Below are 18,572 nucleotides of genomic sequence, written 5' to 3'. Positions count from 1 at the left end.
GTTTCAAATTATCAAATGGAGAAAGAAATGTTTGTTTACATTTGGACTAAGATTTTTTTTTTAAATTTAAATAGTAAAAATAGTAAAAAAAAATAAAAATACAAACGAAGTAGATGGACCAAAAAAGCATACTCACATTTCTAAAAGCATAATTTGAAAATTACATCCCATTTAAAAATAATAATAACAATACTATAAATTTTATCATTTTTATAAAACTTACAGATTATAAGAATATAAATTTTGTTTCAAATTATCACAGGGTGTCAAATACATGAAACAAATGGGGTATTTGTGGGCCAAATTATTATTATTATTATATTTTTTTTATAAAGACGACAAACACCTATTAGTATTTTTATCACGCACGAATCATTGTCTTGAATGCATATGCCAAGAAGCGTGCATGGGTGAGTTATTGCCTCGAACCTACCCTCACCTCACAGGCGTATGTAAGTGGGGGAGTGCAACATCATTGATGAGCTAATTTCTTTATATGGTGTTTGTTTCAAAGGATTTGGAGTTACATGTACTTAAATCCTTTATCTTTTTAAACTCAGGTGTTTGTTTCAAGATATTTCATTTTCCATGTGTTTTTAAAATTCCATCATTGAGGGATTTTGTTTTACCATCAAAATGATTATAAAACCAAATATCGGGAGTTCAAAACCAATGTATAGTATGTACGTACATATATACAGGAACATATACATATACACACATACACATTCACATACACATTCACATACTCATACACATATGCATATATACACACATACATATACATATACATATATATATATATATATATATATATAAATAAATAAATAAACATCCATAGGTATTTTTACATATATACATACATACATATATATACACTCTCTATATATACCTATACATAGTATGTTTACATATACAAATACACATATATAGGTATGTATATATATGCATATATGCACATATACTTATACATATATATATATATATATACACTCATATACATATATGCACACATATAAATATATACTCATATACATATATGTATATATATGCATATACACAGATATATACATACACTTATACACATGTGTTTTCCAATTTCTGATTTACAAATCTTTTCAAACAAATATAAAATTTTATAATATAGTAATTCCAGTTATATCCAACCAAACACAAGATTTGACTGTATTATATTTTGAGAACCAAGTATTTCCAATTACATTGTAACTAAAAATTCACTGCATTTAAAATTACATCAAACCAAACTATCTAAATGGAAATTCAAATCCTTACCATTGTATATGGGAATTCATATTAGTGTCTGTAATTATTAAAAATTAGTGATTTTAGCAATTTTGTTTTGTCAATTCTTTGGATTAATAAATAAGTATGTTTAAGGTATGATTTTATATTAAAACACAATGGCACAACCATTAAATAACATTTTAAAAAATGTTTTCCAAGGATCAACACATTAATATCATCATTTATTGCTCATGATAATAATATGCCTTCTACTAGGGTAGAATAAGTGTTCAAAAAAAAAAAAATCTATCATTAAATATTAAAAACAATTAAAAAAAAATAACATAAAATATTATAAATAAAAATAATCTAATTATTATATTTTTATTCCTTTGTACTTTTTTCTCCAAAGAAAGACTCATCAGCCCTCATCAGCGTCCACGTGTCCACGACACGTGTCCGGACTTCAAAACATAAATTTAACCAAAGTTGATAAATTCCGGACAAGTCCGGCAAAATTTCCCTCGTTCTCGTACATAGAGCATCATCCCTCGCTTCGTTTCCTTCCCAAACTCCACCAGTGAAGCTCGCCCAATCTTCTCCCCTTTTCCGCAAACCCTAGGCTTTTGATCCATTGATCCTTCTCTGGATTCCAATGCATTGAGGCGCTGATCGGTTTTGGGCGGCACTTTGAGTTCTCGCTGTGAATGGCGGGCAGTGGTGGCCAGGGGGAGCTTGAGCCCGAGCTCATTCGTGTCGGCCAGAGCCTGGCTTCCCTTCCTTCCGATATCAATGATATTGTCGATCTTCTCGATGTGAGATCATTGCTTTTGAGTTTCTGTTTCTTTGTGGTTTTGATCGGTGGCGCATTTTTTCGGTGCGCGGTGTAGTGGAGGTGTTTGAGTGTTGGTTTATTTGTTTTGGTTTTTGAGGGAGTTGGGATCGTGGTTTATGAGTGATATTGGGGGTTTGGTTTGGTTGTTGGTTCAATGTGTGTTTTTGTGATGGAAATTTATGTTATTTGTTATTGTTCGGTGCGTTGAATTGTTTGCGTGTTGTTTTTATTATTTTATTTTGGTTTTGAGGATGTTTTTGGTTGTGTTTTATGAATGCGATTAGAAGTTGTTGCTTGAACGTGTGATTTTGTGATGAATTGCTTGCATGGAGTGTTTTGATTATGGTTTTGGGGATCTCAAGATGGTGTTTTCTGGATGATATTGGAAGTTTAGTTTAGTTATTGCTTCGTTGTGTCCTTTTGGGATGGAAATTGATGCGTTTGATCACAACAAGGCACAGCATACTGTATTGACACTTTGTTTGTTGTTTGAGTATTTTGCTTGTGATCATGGAAAGCCTGAGATAGTGTTTTCTGGATTAGATTGGAAGTTCAGTGTGGTTCACTTGCTGGTTGTTTTTCCAATTTGGAAAAATTATGTGTTTCACTGCATCTTGTTATGAATTATTTGCATGGTGTTTGAATGTGTTGGATTTTTGGTTTTAGGGATGTTCTAATTGTGTTTTATAGTTGACATTTGAAGTTTAGTATGGTACTGAAAAAGAAAGTTACTTCATTATCCTTCTTTGTGATGGAAATTGCTGTGCTTAATCATCACACATCTTGAATTATTTGCGTGCTATTCAAGTGTTTCGTTTGTGGTTTTGGGACTTGTGATAGTGTTGTCTTGTTGAGATTAGAAGTTTAATTTGCCTATTTGTAGTATGTTACTTTAGTGAGCATTTCTGTGACAAAAATTGACGTGTTTTTCAAGATTGGAAAGCACATTTTATTCAATCACTTGCATGTTGTATATACAGTCTCATTATCCTTTTGAGAACCCTGTTTTGTGTTTTCTGTTTGTTCCATGGTTTTGTTCTTATTGCATTGTGTGTTTTTGATGACACTGTTGTTTATGATTGGGATGTAGGAAGCAGATAAGTTGTTGGCAAGGGTGGATCAATTGCCATCAGACTCTATGGCTCTTGCCCTTTACCCTGTAATGAAGGCGCTGATTGGGAAAGAACTTGTAGGGCATATGGAGACTGATGTTCGAATGCGTGTTGGGTCTTGCTTAAGTGAAATTACAAGAATTACAGCACCAACGAATCCTTACAAAGATGATTTGATGAAAGTATGTGAAAAATTTATTGTGTGGTTTATTAAGCCTTGTTTTACACATTTTGCTTTGATTTTCATCTTCCTTGTTAGGAGATATTTCGGATTATTGTTGATGGGATTGGTGGATTAGATGATACCTCAAGTCAATTATATTCCAAGAGGGTTTATATGCTGCTAGTCCTTGCAAAGTATAAGTCATGTCTCATGATGTTGGATCTCGAATGCCATGAACTGATTCTGGAAATGTTCTGCCACTTCTTGAAAACTATAAGGTGAGGAGGTCTATTAACATTTACTGATACTTTGGCTAATGTTCTCCGCTTGCCTCAATTGCCCTGTCCTTATTCTAAAACAATCACAAGCCCCAACTCAAGTTCTACAATTGAACTGTTGCAATCTAATAATCTGTTTCTCAATATCATTTAATCATTATTTTCTAATTCTTGACTGCTTCCGTGTGTTTGTGTTGATTCCTGTGAAGATTTTCTTCTAGTTAGCTTAACATCCTTTTTGGTCACATCTTCAGCTCAAATCCTGCTAAGAACATTTTCTCAGCAATGGAGGCTGTCATGACACTTATTATAGAGGATAGTGAAATTATCTCCCCAGGGCTTCTTGACCACCTTCTAGCTTGTGTTAAAAAGGACCACAAGGTTGCGCTGTAATATTGTTCATTCTTTTTTCATTTCCTCTTCAAAATCTGACCCAATATTGTTTTCAGGGTCTATCATCTGAGGCATGCAAATTAGGGAAGAGAATTATTGCTAACTGTGCCAAACAGCTAAAGCCTCACTTGATGCAAAAAGTCCAATCCATGAGTTTGCCTTTGAGTGATTATTGTAAAATTTTGGCTGATATATGCCAAGATAAATTTGTGAATCTGAAGCAGAGTCAACTAACCGACTCCAACGAATCTCTGGTGTGTATGACAAAAGGGCTTCATATGATATACTTTTATCATGCTTACATCTTTGTTCTTTGTTCTCTATTCATAATGCTACTTTATAACCTGATTGTGTAGTTTTACCTCTGTCATTATCTATTGCTATAAGAAAACATTATAGTATAGTGAATTTGAATATGTGTGCCATGTTTAGAGCATTAAATGTCAATAATCCAGCACTTTTCCTTGTCATAACTTTGGCTAATGTGCTTCTGTCTTACCCTGACAAGCAAGAGAGAGCAATGAACATTATTGTATTTGAGCACATAGTTTTTTTTTTTTCCATTTTTACCCTCACTTATTTTAGTAGCTAATATGTGTGTCATGTTTAGAACATTAAATGTCATGAACAAAATGCTGACTTCTGTAAATATATACAAATGTTTCTCTCTCCATTTTTTATTGCTATCAGAACATTCTAGCCTCTAATCTTTTATGTTGAAAGAATTTGATGGAGTTGACATTTTTAACTATTGCTGATGCATTGATATCTGTATCGCATATGGCTTAAGAAAGCACAACCACACATGAGAACCATGCATTGATCTCTTTATATACTCACAATTTTTCATATGCTCATTCTCTATTTCTTAAAGCTTTATTTTCTTTATGCATTTAAAAAATTATTGGTTCTATCAATGATCAACCACCCCCCCCCAAATCACTTATTTTTGCAAGTTAATACTTGTATCATGCATGGAACAGAAACATACACTGACTGGTTTGATCGTTTATATGTATTGATAAATTTATTTTTCTTCATTCTCTTGCTAGCATAACATTTTTATCTAGTCATTTCTGGTACTTCAAGGATTTTTTTGAGAATTTGAGAAAAATTCTTCACTCTTAATCATTTCTTTCTTGTTTCACACTTTCCTTCATGAGATGGACCATGATAGTGGACAAGGGACGCAACTCTTTATATAGTACAACTTTCTTACTAATGGTTCATCGTATGTAATAGTTCATAGTTTTATCATGTATGGAATGCAGCTTAACAATATGCAAGGAAATGTTGATAACCCCTTATGTAATACAAAAACTTTTCCCTCTCTTCATTCTATTGCTGCCAGGACATTGGAGTCTCTACTCATGATTGATACTTCAGGGTTTTATCAAGAAACTGACAAAAATCCTCATACTTAAGTGTTACTTATATGCGTACTTCTTTCCCTTGTGAGCTAGGACATAATAGAGAACAAAGGGACTACACTGTTTCAAAGCACATGATTTATTACTCTTTTCCCCCACTTATTTAATAATTAACATTTGGACATGTATGCAATGGGTTCTCCTCTCTTGTTCAAGACAGTGAACTGCTATTGCTATTCTAACTGTGAAGCAAACCCATTCTGTCTGAATGATGCTTTTCAAATTTTATTGTCCTACTCCCATTTGTTTCCTAAAAATTTAAAGTTTTCATTTCCTTGAAGGCTGTTTTTAGTTACTATTTTGGATCTGTTCTTGTGCATTCATTTTCGGTATTCGGTTTTTAATCCTTCTGAAATTATTGATTGCTTAAAGCAATAATGGGTGTAATTTTTCTTGTTCTTATGTTTGGTCATTGTCAGGTCGATCTTACTAGATTGTCAGAAAGTACCAATTCTTTCTCAGAAAGGACCCATTCTGATGAGCTGCCTCAGGCATGCAAAATAGTAATTTTTCTCCATTACTTTCACATTTTGCTTAATTGAATGTGGCCTAAAAAAGGCTATGTGCATTATTTTCCATCAAACAGGGATTTGAAGGATTGTCAGAAGAAGCCTGCAGCGCTGATCATATCTCTTCACGGTCAGGTACGGGGTTGTGATTTTATGATTGATGTTGTTAATTATGTGTTGCAGCCAACTCCTTCAATTTATCAAGTCCAGAAATACTTTTGTAGAAACAAGAGGTACACATGATATCTTGGATTCAACTGGTGTGCGTTCACGGAAAGAAAAACGCAGAAAAGGTAAGCTTTTCAATTTGTTCAATAAATGGGACACACCAGTTTCAGGCTAGAAGTGCTAAAGATAGCACACAATGTAACCAGAAGAAAAGGTCATAGACAGTCCTGACAGGCTGAATGTGATTCTCCATCTGCTAAACCAATCCAGAAATGATTTATTTTGAAATTGGAATAAGGAGAACCCTATGTCCTCTTACAAGCTCATGGTGAAAACATTTTTATTGTTTCAGTGGTTTCTAGTGATGATCTTAATGATGAAATTCATCCCAAGAGAACTCGTTTGCGTGGAATAAAATTCGCTAGAAAGCCTGGTGATGAGATACTAACGGCTGAACGTCATGCACCCTCCTTTGCAGGCAAAGGATCTCTAGTATCCAATCAAAATGGGGAAGAAGTCAAACCCTTGGTTGGCTTAAGTTCTAAAAGACTAGTTAAGGTCACTGAAGACTCAGAAGGAAAGCTACACAGACATCATGGCAGAAAAGTAATCAGTGTTCCTGCTTGACATCCATTTCTTTTCCAAATTATTTAGGAAGTCTTCTGTCAGTTTAGATCCATTATCCGCTGCAGGATATAGATAATTCTAAAAAAATGGCTGATATGAATTACACATTAAATAATTACTCATGATTTTGCTTGTCTTTTTTTGCATTTGAGTTCAAAATACAAAGATATTCTAGAAACTTACATTTCCACTATTTATGTATCCTCAATTTTTTTAAAAAAATTTTCAAGGAGAGAAATGGGACTGACGTACTATTAGCCCGCTCACAAGTTCCTCTAGATGGGGATTTGTGATTATTTGACATGGGGCCTTTGAATTTTACTGTTTTGAAGTGTATTCACTATGTTGGTTGACATTATTGTCCAATAATTGTTTTATGTGCTAGAGATTTTATTATCTCTTTCCTATGTGCAAACTTAATATGGCTTTTTAACATGCCTACTGTTTTTTTCTCATGCTGTTTTTCAATGTTTCTTACCCTGGAACTGATGTAGCAATGAAACGTACCTTATACACACATATATATCCCCTAATGTTGGTTTGCTTCTCTTGTTTCTTAAAATTTTATTTTATATGCATTCTCCGTTTCACACTTTTTTTTCTCTATGTCAGACATCTGAAGCACCACAAAATACGATGGAAATGAATGAAAACCTTATTGGATTGAAAATAAAAGTATGGTGGCCAGATGATAACAGGCAAACTTCGTCCCTGTCATACTGTGGCTAAATCTTTTTGTTTATTTGTATAAAATATTAGCACATTTTTTTACCGGACTACTGCACATGGCAAATGCTTGGGAATGAAATGTAGATGGTTCGGATCACCATACTAGAATGTGTAAGATTACTTGATGCAGTAGCAACATGGTGACAATGCAGAATAGATTCTTTTTAGTATGTTGCTGATAAACCCACCATCTTACATTTTGTTCTCTTGAGGATATGTTTAACTTCACATGGTGAAATTAAGTGTCATCTTTCTAAATTTTGTCCTCTCAATACTGCTGGCATAGTTCTTCCATCAGCTTGAGATGGAGCAACATGTTGTTCTTGCATGCACTGCAGAGTATCTATCTATTTGGTAGTTTATACCTCGCTATTGGGCGCATTCAGTTAAATCTCCTATTAAATATGATCTTGTTGCTAATTTTGTAATGTTATTTTTTATGACATCCTGAGCGTGAACATTTCTTATCTCAAAAAACAGTAGATGGGATTAAAGGCTATAATGCGCTTTTATTCCTCAAGAAAGTCTTATAGCTGTAATTTTGGGAGTCACAACGCTAAACCCTAGGAGATGAATAAAAATTGCAATTTTCTAGTGTGGAATGGTAGTCAGCTGATTATGTTAGTGGTCTAGCTAGCAATTATTTAGCAGTATTAGATTATCTATGCAATTCAATGGTATGACCAGATTCCCAAGTTTTGTTGATGGAAGCTGGCCTCTATGAAATGGTATTATTTATATCATTGTCCTATATTATACATATCATTGTTTGAATCGTGTATAAATACATGGAAAGACTTTTTTTTTTTATGTATAACATATTGTCACAGTTGAATTTTAAACATAACTAAATAACTACAACAATTTTTGCTTTTGTAGAATCTTTGCATGAGTATGTAAATGGCTATGCAGAAATGTCTTTTGATTTTTACTATAGCCCTTTGTGTGAGAATACAAAAACACTATGCACTGATAAAATCAATTATTGTTGATACATGTGACATTTTGAATTTTATTATTAAAACTAGTTCTACCACATTAGCCTCGGTGCAGTCAGTTGGTTGCTAGTTCTTGATTAAGCCACTGATTTTGTATCAAAATCATTCATATATTACCAATCCAAAATATCCTGTTGATGTCGAAGTGCTGGCTAGCCATAGAATGTTTCTCAATACTTCTTTGGAGCTCTCCTATGTTGAAGTGAATGTGTGTATTTATGTATCATAATGCTATTTCATGATATGTTTAAGGATTATGGTGCATTTTTCATTGTAGGTTCTATGAAGGCATGGTTGAATCATTTGATCCTGTTTCAAGGAAGCATAAGGTTTGACATCAATCCTACGGCTAGTTATATCTATATTCTTGACTTCAATTTTCATCTTCAGTATTTAAAAATTTGTTGGTCACAGATTGTATATTATGATGATGATGTTGAAATTTTGTTGCTCAAGAATGAACGCTGGGAATTTGCTGAGGGTATTGGGAAAAAGAATGTGGTGAGTCAACAGTATCTATCTTGGCTCCATCAATATTTTTTCTGTGTCTAATAACTGTGCATATGCATAATCTTTGCAACAGGGTGACCAAAAATATGCCAAGTGTGGATGCTTCTCTGGACCGGTAAGTTTTCCTTATAAGTTACAGCTGACTCTTACACATGAGTATACTGTTACAAGCTGCTTGAAATTTTATATCATGCCACAACAAATGCCTGGGTCTCCCTAATGTAGGTCATGATCATTCAATTCCATTTTACTATAGACTGTATCAAAATGCTGTTATTTGTTGTGCATACTTTTAAAGCCTGCATGTGCTTGGTTGGAGAGGTTACTGCATAGAGTAGTGAATACAGGCACTTCCAGTTTAAAGCATGTGGTGGTTGATAGTAATGCCTTCTATGGAAGCACTGATTTTGTGTTACTTAATGACTTTAACATCTGTCTTTTTTAACTTACATTCTTTAGAAAAATCTTTCCCAAGGAAAGTTTATTCAGTAGCTTTAATCCTTCAGGATTTCTTACAACGTAATTCGTCAATTAGAATTTTCAAAAGGTACTACCAGAGGACCAAAGGACCATAACAAGGCACTTTCGGAGTATCTCTTAGTTTTGTCCTGTGAAGATAATTTTCATTTGTTGTCATCTTACTATGTATTTCTCTCTTTGAATATATGACACTTGTTCCTTTTTTTGTTGCTATTGCCATTTCTATTGAGTTGCTTATATATCATATGCATCCACATACATATTAGGTTTTATTTGGCAGTGTGTTAGTGAAGGTGCAAGATATGTGGTTAATTCTATTGCAGCTTGTTATTTGACAAATGCTTGTTGCAATCAGCCTGAAACTTGGTCACTTGATTTCAGGGTTTACTTGGGTGACACTTCCCACTATAACACTGTATGATTGGAAGAAATTATTGTGCAAAGATGAAAATAGATTAATTAATTACTTTGTAATATATTGCCTTTTTATTTAGGTCCAATTCTTTTTCCTGACATTCTCTGCTGTTTGAATGCATACAATCAGCCCGGTTAAGAAAAAGAAGAAACGAAGTTCAAATCCTACACAAATCCTAGAAAATTCAGATGCACGACCCAGGAGGTAGGTTCCATTTTTATCCACGATTTCGGTTCTGTTAATTCTGTGCTGAGAATTATACTTTTCATTGATGTTCAGTGGAGGTGCATCTGCTTCCAAATCTGAACCCAACAAAAGTGAAATCATTAGCACAAGTCATGGAGTTGATGGGAAAAAACATAAACGCAGAAGAATGCGTGGAGCTGCTATCATTTCCAGCTCCTCCGATGATGAACCAAACGAGACTCCAAACAATACCGGCACCTTGCATGTTAGAAAACATAAACAAATTGCATCTAATATCAGCAGGGAACATGCAGGGTCTGGTACTTCAGCAAATGTTGGTTCCAAACTCGTTAGGATACATAAGAAATCAAAGGGTGAACATCCAAAAGCTGGAAATACAGCGAAGGATCACACTCTGAGAATCAGCGGCAATCCGAAGACTGAGCTGCCTGAGATTCGCAAGAAACCGAAGCATGATGCTCCTAAGAAATCAATGGACTCCAGACACAACACTGTTAATACTGGCAACAAGGCAAAGAAAGAATCAGCAAATGTAGAAACTTCGAAAGCTGACAAGGAATCAAAGGGCAGTACCCCCATAGAAATAAATTAACGTCAAATATGCTACTGCAAGTATTCATCCCTTCCGAATTAACCATCGATCCTGTTGTCGCATGAAATCAAAGCAGCATATTGGTTGAGTGGCAAGAAAGTGTTGTTTTAAACACTCAAGAAGGTATGACAATATCTATTGAGTTTAACCTGCTAATTTCTTACTGCAAAGTTCTCTAGTTAGTGCATGATAGTTGTTTTTGTTGTTATGACATTATATTTCACAGAAGTTTTAAGCATGAAAAAGAAAAAAAAAAAATCATATCATACCCCTTTCAAGATGATGATATTTGTCTTCTTTTGATATTCTTTTTGTTGCTTTGTTTGTTGAACTTATCCTGTGTTTGTCATTTCTGATTCATTGTTGTTGGGTCATGTTCTATGTTTCTATGTTTCTGCTTGCAGATATTCTTGTCATTATCAAACACAGACACTTAACATGCTATATATGTGATATGTCTTAACATAAAGTGCTTGAAATATTAGTATTGTTGTCATCATGTTTTAGTAATTATATTCCTATTCTATTCCAAAGTGTACTTCTGATGGCTTTTTTTTGTAGTTGTGATATTGATTGTTTGGCATTGATATATATGTTTGTATATACAATTTCTTTTTCTTTTTTAATTTTTTAATTAATTATATATTTCACTAATTCTGGACCACAATGGATTTTTGCCTTCTTTAGTTGCATAGGCCTGTGTTATTTTCTATGTACCAATTACTTTTGCTTCTTGCTTATATTGTTTTATTGCCACGTCATATAATATGCATGTGTGTTCAAAATTACTGAAATGCTATTCTTGTCTATAAATAATATATATATACCAACAACTAAGTAATTTATTGATAATTGGTTTCTGTTAGAACTTTTCATAAGTTGTAAGAATTTGAACATTATGTGAGGGTATATTTTTTAGGAGTGTGAATAATGGTTATGTGCGGATGTTTATGTGCCCATTTGCTCTTTAGCCTTTCGTAAATAAATAATATATATATATATATATATATATATATTATTCAAATGCTTTAAATTATAATTTTCAATGGAAATATTGGGTTGTTTCTTGGGATATGTATGCAAATTGTTATTTTATAGGAATATTCTAAAAAAAATGTCATTTAATTGGCATGCAATTGTGGTTTATTTTTAAAAAAAATAGTTTTGGGAATTCATCAACACCAAGTACTGGAATTAATTGTTCTACCAATTTTTTTTTTTTTTGAAAAATAATTTATATTGTTGCAATAATATAAACAATTTATTATTTTCTAGAGAAATGAGTTAATGAGCATGATGCATGTGTTGTATTTTGGTATCACATTGGCCGGCATGCAAAAAAAGGTATAATATTTATTTGACATTAATATTTTATTAATAACAAAATTAATTTATTTAATTAATTTATCCTTGAGAATGTGATCACCACAACCTCATCAATCCATTCTGAGTTTCTAACAACATTAATTGCTTAATATTTAATTTTTCATTTTCAAATACAGAGTAAATTATCAAAAAGGTATTTTTACATATGTACCCCTATAATACCTTAAAATCACTTGTCAAAAGACCATTTTACCCCCTCACGAGGCACCTCTTCCATGGCCTCAAGTATTAGATATAATAATTATATGAATAAATATATATTTTTAAATTTAAATCTATATTTGTAAGTTTATATCTTAAAAAAATATTAAAAAATAATAACTTCTTTTTGTGCGGAGTGAGACATCGTCCTTATCTAGCCTCCCCATTTTATTTAGAAAATTACTAATAATAATAATAATAATAATAAATAACTCATTTTTATATATTATTTAGAAAAAATAATTAAAATAATAATAATTTGATTCATGAACCTTTCAATTTTCATAAGAAAATAAGATAATAATAAACATTGAAAAATATAACCCAAACACTATCTTTCAAATTTGACTTTCAACTTAGGCCAATATTCTTTGACTTGGTCAATCATAGTAAACAATGAGAACTTTTGACCAAAAAATTAAATTAATTCAAAGATTAAGTGGTGTCTTACATGGAATTCAAATATTCAATAAATAAAATGAAAGTGCTCCATAGTTGGATTAGTTCAAATTAAAGTCTCTTAACTTTCAACCATGCCACTAATTTTTTTTATTTGATTAATCATAAATAAAAATTATGTAAATAAAATTTTTGAGAAAACTTACTTCGAAAATGTTTTGATTATTTAGATGTAATTAAAATTAATGTCTATATTTATAAATTATACACACATAACTTCTTAATAAATTAATAATAAATTTTTTTTTTTTAAATTGTAAAATATATATCTCTTGGTTTTAATTTTTATCACAAGTTGAAAAGTTTTATTGAGGAATAATAAGACTAAATATTTAAAATAATTTAAAGAGAATCAAGAAAAAACTTGTATAATTAATTTCAAATTTCTTTTAGATATTAAATATTTTATTAAATTCATTTCAAAGTCAGAAAACATTTCAGTCCTTTTGATGTGAAAATTCGTCTACATTAAAAAAATAAAATAAAATAAAAATTCTTTCTTTCTTATCATTAACATCAAATAAATAGTTTAATGATAGTGTTCCCAATTAATTAATGGAGGCTAATATATACAACTTGGATCCTATTGTTCATGTCTTGTATTCATGATCAATCTCATTAATAATTTCCCCAAATTATGCTTTTTAATTAAATAATAATCATAATAATTAGTATTATCATTATTATTATTATGATTAATTCATGTTAACACATTACTCTTGACCCAACTTTCTATAACTAATAACTTAATTCGTGTTAAAAAAATAATTAATCTTTTTTCTTGAATTAAATTTATTATTATTTTTTGGTGAAAATTATTATTATCATCATCATTAATTCATGTTAAAATATCTCCCTTGATGGCTTGACCTTATTTTCTACAACTAACAACTTAATTCATGTTGAATAAAATAAATTAATATTTCCTTTAAAGAAACTTAAAATATTCATGTTGAAATTATTTGAATAAATAGTGAAAGTAAGTCTTTTATGTGACTTTCATATAATATTAAGAAAAAAAGAAACAAGTATTGCTTTAAAAATATGAGGAATATCAATAAATATATGGTATATATATATATATAATATTACAACTACTAAAAGATACACCTCCCCTCCACCGTTAGATAGTGGATTAACTTTAAAAAATAATGAATATATATTAATGTTAGTGTAACATATTTAAAATTTGATGCAATTAATGCCTCCCATTCATGTCATAATATTTAAAACTTTTGTTGATTATAATAATATGGTGGAAACCAAACCCACAACCACAAATACATTTCTCCATTGGAGAATGTTTTTGTGTAAGTTTTAATTTGTCATGTTTGAGGGACTTGCTTGGAAGATAGCAATGTTTTTAAGGATGTAAAAATAAATAAAAAAAAGTAAAAAAAAAAAAACTTGTAGGGAAAGTTGAAGTAATTATGTTTTAAGAATATTTAATTTAATCTCTGTTAAAAAAAAATTAAAATACACAAATATGAAACATTTATTTGATTTTTGAATTACTCACAGATGTAATTTGAGGAGGCACATGGGCTATGATTTTTAGATGACAATTGACAAAACTAAAATAATTAAATTCAAATAATTTATGATTAAAAATGGTTATATATATCTTTATATGTCAAATCATTAAAAACTTTTTAAATAAATACATCAACTTATTTCAAGTGAGAACTTTAAGAAAAAATCAAACATCAAATTTTCTAACCTAATGATACCGGCATCTCATTGGATATAGTGATGATAATATATTTTTAATTATGAGTGCAAACTTGTGAAAATGTATGAATTGAACAATCGAAAACTTTTATTTATGCTATATAACATTTTTGTTGAATTTATAAAAAAAACCTAAAATAAATATAAAAAAATCAAATATTGAACATACATAATACAAACTTCATTTTATTTTATTTTTATTTTATTTTATTTATTTATAATATTCCCAAATACTTTTCTTCTTATATATATATATATATAAAATATTTTTTGATATTTCAAAATCCCTCTCCATTTCATCTCTTGATCTCCAATTCAAATCCTTCCTCCATTCCCATTTGAATCCCAAAATTAAAAAAAAAAAAAAATTTCCATTCAAACATTCATCAAATCCAAATAAAAACCTCCAAATTTCCAATCTTTAAATCTCTCTCTTCTTCATCTCCAACCTCTCTCTTCTTCTCCAAGCTCCATCCATGGCGTCCCCTTCCCAAAGCTCCCATCTTTCTCCATCCTAACCTCTCTTCAACCTCCATCCATGGCGTCTCCATCCCAAAGCTCCCATCTTTCTCCATCCCAATCATTCTCCAACCTCCATCACCCTTCCCGTCCCCATCCCAAACCTCGAATCTCCAACCTCCATCCATGGCCTTCCAATCCCAAAGCTCCAACCTTTGAATTCTAACCTCTCTTTCCAGCTCCATTCATGGCGTTCCCTTCCGACCGAGTCCGCCTCAACGTCGGCGGCGAGCTCTTCGAGACCACCACCACAACTCTCTCCGTCGCCGGCCGCGATTCCATGCTCGGCGCTCTGATCGATTCCCACTGGAATCGTCCTCCCTCCTCCGGCGCTAACTCCGCGCCGGAGTACTTCCTCGACCGGAATCCGGCGTGCTTTTCCGTCCTCCTCGACCTTCTCCGCTCTGGCGAGCTCCACCTCCCCCCTTCCCTTCCTGAACGCCTTCTCCTCCGCGAAGCCTCCTTCTACGGCCTTCTCCCTCTCGTCCGCGCCGCTCGCTGGGGTCCTCTCGACGGCAATCGTCTCCGCTACTCCACCTCCATCTCCGGCACCGCCCCCGGCGATGGAATCTCCATTTCCGCCTCCCCTTCCGGCGGCTGCTGCGTCGCCCACGGCCCCATCCTCCACGTCTACGACTGGACTTTCGTCGAACAGCCTCCGATCACTCTCGACTACCAACGCATCAACTCCGCCGCCTTCCTTGACCCCTCCCACATCCTTCTTACCGCCCGAGGTATGGCTCTCTTCTCGTCTTCCTCCTCCGAGCTCCTTCATCGTTTCCATGTCCGCCATGAAAACCAGCTCCGGAGCTTCACTGCTGGCGCTCTCAGCTTCAACCACACTGATTCTAAGATCTTTGCCAGTTGCAAAGGGAGGTACAATGAGTATGGAATTGGTGTTTGGGATCAAAATTCCGGCTTGCAAACTGATTTTTTCTATGAACTCCCTGATTGTCCTGTTGGTGATTCTGATTCTCTCCAATGGTTGGATTCACCAAAGTGTTTGATTTCTGCAACTTTGTTTCCTAAAACTGAGCACTGTTACATTGCATTACTTGATTTTAGGGAGAAGAATGTTGTTTGGTCTTGGACCGATACGGTAAGCGACGATAAGAGAGTTCTTGATGTTGTGGCAATGGAGGATAACCATTCTGTTTGTGTTGTTAATCAGTATGATGATTTGGGGTTCTTAGATTTGAGAATGAATGGTGGTGGTGTGAGGTGGAGTTCAAGGAGCAAATTGACAAAGGTGAAAGGGAGGAGGAATGTGAATGAGGAAGAGCTTTGTTACCCGAGATTGGCTTCGCATGGTGGGCAGTTGTTTTTGGCTATGAATGATACGGTATCGGTGTTTTCTGGACCTGAATTTGTGCATACTTCGACGTTGAGGAAGAGTGAAGGTGGTGCTATTTGTGATTTTTCGATTGGTGGTGATCGGTTGTTCGCTTTGCATAGTGAGGAGAATGTGTTTGATGTTTGGGAGACACCGCCGGCTTCTTCACCGATGCTTTAGTCAATATGTATGTCTCACTGAGTTCTTGTTAACAAGTTTGATTTGATAAAAAAAGTAGTGTGTTTGTGATTAGTATAGTTACTATTCATTTCTGATGAATGAAATTGGTAAAATCTAATTGATAATTTCCAAACATTGTTCATATATTGTGATTTTTCTTTGATCAGTAATGTGTTCCATTTTTTGCTTCACATATGTCTTATATCGTTCGATGCTTTAGTTTTCTTTTTTCATTGTTCTTGTAATCAATTTTGGTTTTGATAGAACTGGTGTGATTATTATAGTTATTGTTCATTTCTGATGAATGAAATGGGTGAGAATTCTGATTGATGATTTGCAAACATTGTTCATGTAGTGTGGTTCTTTTTCAATCATATGTTTTAATCTCCAATTCTGTACTCTTTTTATTTCTTACTGTTAGATTTGAGAGAACCGACGTGATTAGTAAACATCTCTGATGAATGAAATTGGTAAAATCTTATCGATAATTTGCAAACATCATTCATATATTGTGATTTCTTTCGATGAGCACTGATCCATTGTTTGCTTTGCACATTTCTCCCTACTTCAGTGCTTGTAATTTTTTCCTTACAGTGCTTTTGTTACTAAACATATCTGCTGAACAAAATTGGTAAAATTTTATGGATGATTTGCCAGCATTGTTCCTGCATTCTGATTATTTCGATCAGTGATGTTCCGGTGTTTGCTTTTCATACATCTTCTCCTCCGATACTTTAATCGTTTGATTTTAGAGAACTAGTGTGATTGCTATAGTCATTATTCATTTCTGACAAAAACATTGTTCATGAATTATTAACACCAGTAAATATCTTCTCTATTATGTTCTAAACACAACGATAAATCGATGAAATTCCAATGCAATATCACTTTTCTGCATATCTGAATTTATGATCAGAATCAGTAAACAAGTTTGATTTTAGAGAATCAGTAAGCTTACTGCAGTTACAATTCAGCAGAAAACAGAAGTTGACGATAAATTCCCATCCAATTGATAAACTTAAAAAAATTCATTCCAAATTATTCATCGATAAACCGTTTCGATCTTATCAGTCTCTGACCAAGTGTATATATCTTTCAGTGTCATTGAAGCAAGTGTATATATTTATATATCTCTTTCAGTATCATTCAAACTTTCTTTTTGTTTTTGCTTTTGTAGATCTACCACCTTTCACTTTTCTATCCTAAATCTTTGTTTGTTATATATACTAGTCTTTTAGTTAGATCACAAGAAATAAATATATATATATATATATATTAAATGAGACAAAATATTTGGTGGTATGTCTAGAGAAAAAGATGAACAAGAAGACCAAATGAATGCCTTTGTTATCAAGTAATGTGAGTGACCCCAGACAAGCTACTTGTTTCTTTGCTTCAAAGTATCATAGTATGAGCTCATGGTTTGTTTGTATTGAAAAATTAAAATTAAAATTAAAATTAAAGAATATTTCATGATATGAATGTCCACAGTTGAGCACAGTAGTAATTAGTGTGTACAGTAAAAGTTAATTGGAGTTTAGCTTGAGTTTATTAGTTGTTAGTTTGTTTATAAAAAAATGCTATAGATGTAAGAGAAAGAAAGTTGAACAGTTCAGATTCGTTGAATTACAGTGCTGAAATTAATTGAACGATTTAGATCAAAATATTGTACATCCCACTGTGTTTATAAACACGACGATATTGTTCATTACACCATGCACAACCGTTGGATGGAAATCCATTCAACGACATGTATTATGCATCCTCATATATATTTACTTACATTAACATTATATAGGTAATAGGGATGGTGAGTTAATCATAGTTAATATTTACATAATAAATATGAATAAACACATTTATGTTGTATGTATAATATATATATATATATATATTATTTATTGAAATAATAATTTTTTAAATTTATTAGTTTGTCATATCCCTCTTAAGAAGCCCATTGAGCATTGGGCCTTGGGTTGTTGGAGTGGGCCGAATCCGTTAATTGTCATTTCACTAATCAAGCTAATGCTATGTTTCTTGGAATTTTTAAACAAATATTTCTAAAAATTTTA

The 18,572-nt window shown here is 32.6% G+C and overlaps 2 protein-coding genes across 4 annotated transcripts; both read left to right on the top strand.

Moving 5' to 3' along the window:
• Positions 1-1,767: 1,767 nt before the first annotated feature.
• On the top strand, positions 1,768-10,233 carry LOC120257540. 3 transcript variants are annotated; one of them, XM_039265001.1, is made up of 15 exons: positions 1,768-2,060; positions 3,171-3,374; positions 3,452-3,633; positions 3,888-4,014; positions 4,083-4,280; positions 5,876-5,947; positions 6,043-6,100; positions 6,190-6,258; positions 6,486-6,739; positions 7,373-7,458; positions 8,765-8,816; positions 8,902-8,988; positions 9,071-9,112; positions 10,022-10,096; positions 10,172-10,233. In XM_039265001.1, the coding sequence occupies exons 1-14, from the start codon at positions 1,953-1,955 to the stop codon at positions 10,028-10,030; spliced, it is 1,548 nt and encodes a 515-aa protein (XP_039120935.1). In that variant the 5' UTR covers positions 1,768-1,952; the 3' UTR covers positions 10,031-10,096; positions 10,172-10,233. The 3 variants fall into 3 exon arrangements, with proteins under 3 accessions (XP_039120935.1, XP_039120936.1, XP_039120933.1); XM_039265002.1 differs by having other exon boundaries at positions 5,876-5,959; positions 6,612-6,739; XM_039264999.1 differs by having other exon boundaries at positions 5,876-5,959.
• A 4,847-nt stretch (positions 10,234-15,080) lies between these two features.
• LOC120257541 (BTB/POZ domain-containing protein At2g24240-like) lies at positions 15,081-16,625 on the top strand. The gene has a single exon (XM_039265003.1). The coding sequence runs from the start codon at positions 15,175-15,177 to the stop codon at positions 16,498-16,500; it is 1,326 nt and encodes a 441-aa protein (XP_039120937.1). The 5' UTR covers positions 15,081-15,174; the 3' UTR covers positions 16,501-16,625.
• The last annotated feature ends 1,947 nt before the right edge of the window (positions 16,626-18,572 follow it).

This window comes from Dioscorea cayenensis, unplaced genomic scaffold, assembly GCF_009730915.1.
Source record: "Dioscorea cayenensis subsp. rotundata cultivar TDr96_F1 unplaced genomic scaffold, TDr96_F1_v2_PseudoChromosome.rev07_lg8_w22 25.fasta BLBR01002169.1, whole genome shotgun sequence".
In the NCBI taxonomy this organism is placed as follows: Eukaryota; Viridiplantae; Streptophyta; class Magnoliopsida; order Dioscoreales; family Dioscoreaceae; genus Dioscorea; species Dioscorea cayenensis.
Note: the sequence above shows the minus strand (reverse complement) of the source record. Positions and strands in the feature narration are given on the sequence as shown.

Coding starts and splice junctions, on each gene's coding strand:
- LOC120257540 (XM_039264999.1), top strand. CDS start 1,953: ATGGCGGGCAGTGGTGGCCAGGGGGAGCTTGAGCCCGAGCTCATTCGT. Junction 2,061..3,170: donor ATATTGTCGATCTTCTCGAT/GTGAGATCATTG, acceptor ATTGGGATGTAG/GAAGCAGATAAGTTGTTGGC. Junction 4,281..5,875: donor CCGACTCCAACGAATCTCTG/GTGTGTATGACA, acceptor GGTCATTGTCAG/GTCGATCTTACTAGATTGTC.
- LOC120257541 (XM_039265003.1), top strand. CDS start 15,175: ATGGCGTTCCCTTCCGACCGAGTCCGCCTCAACGTCGGCGGCGAGCTC.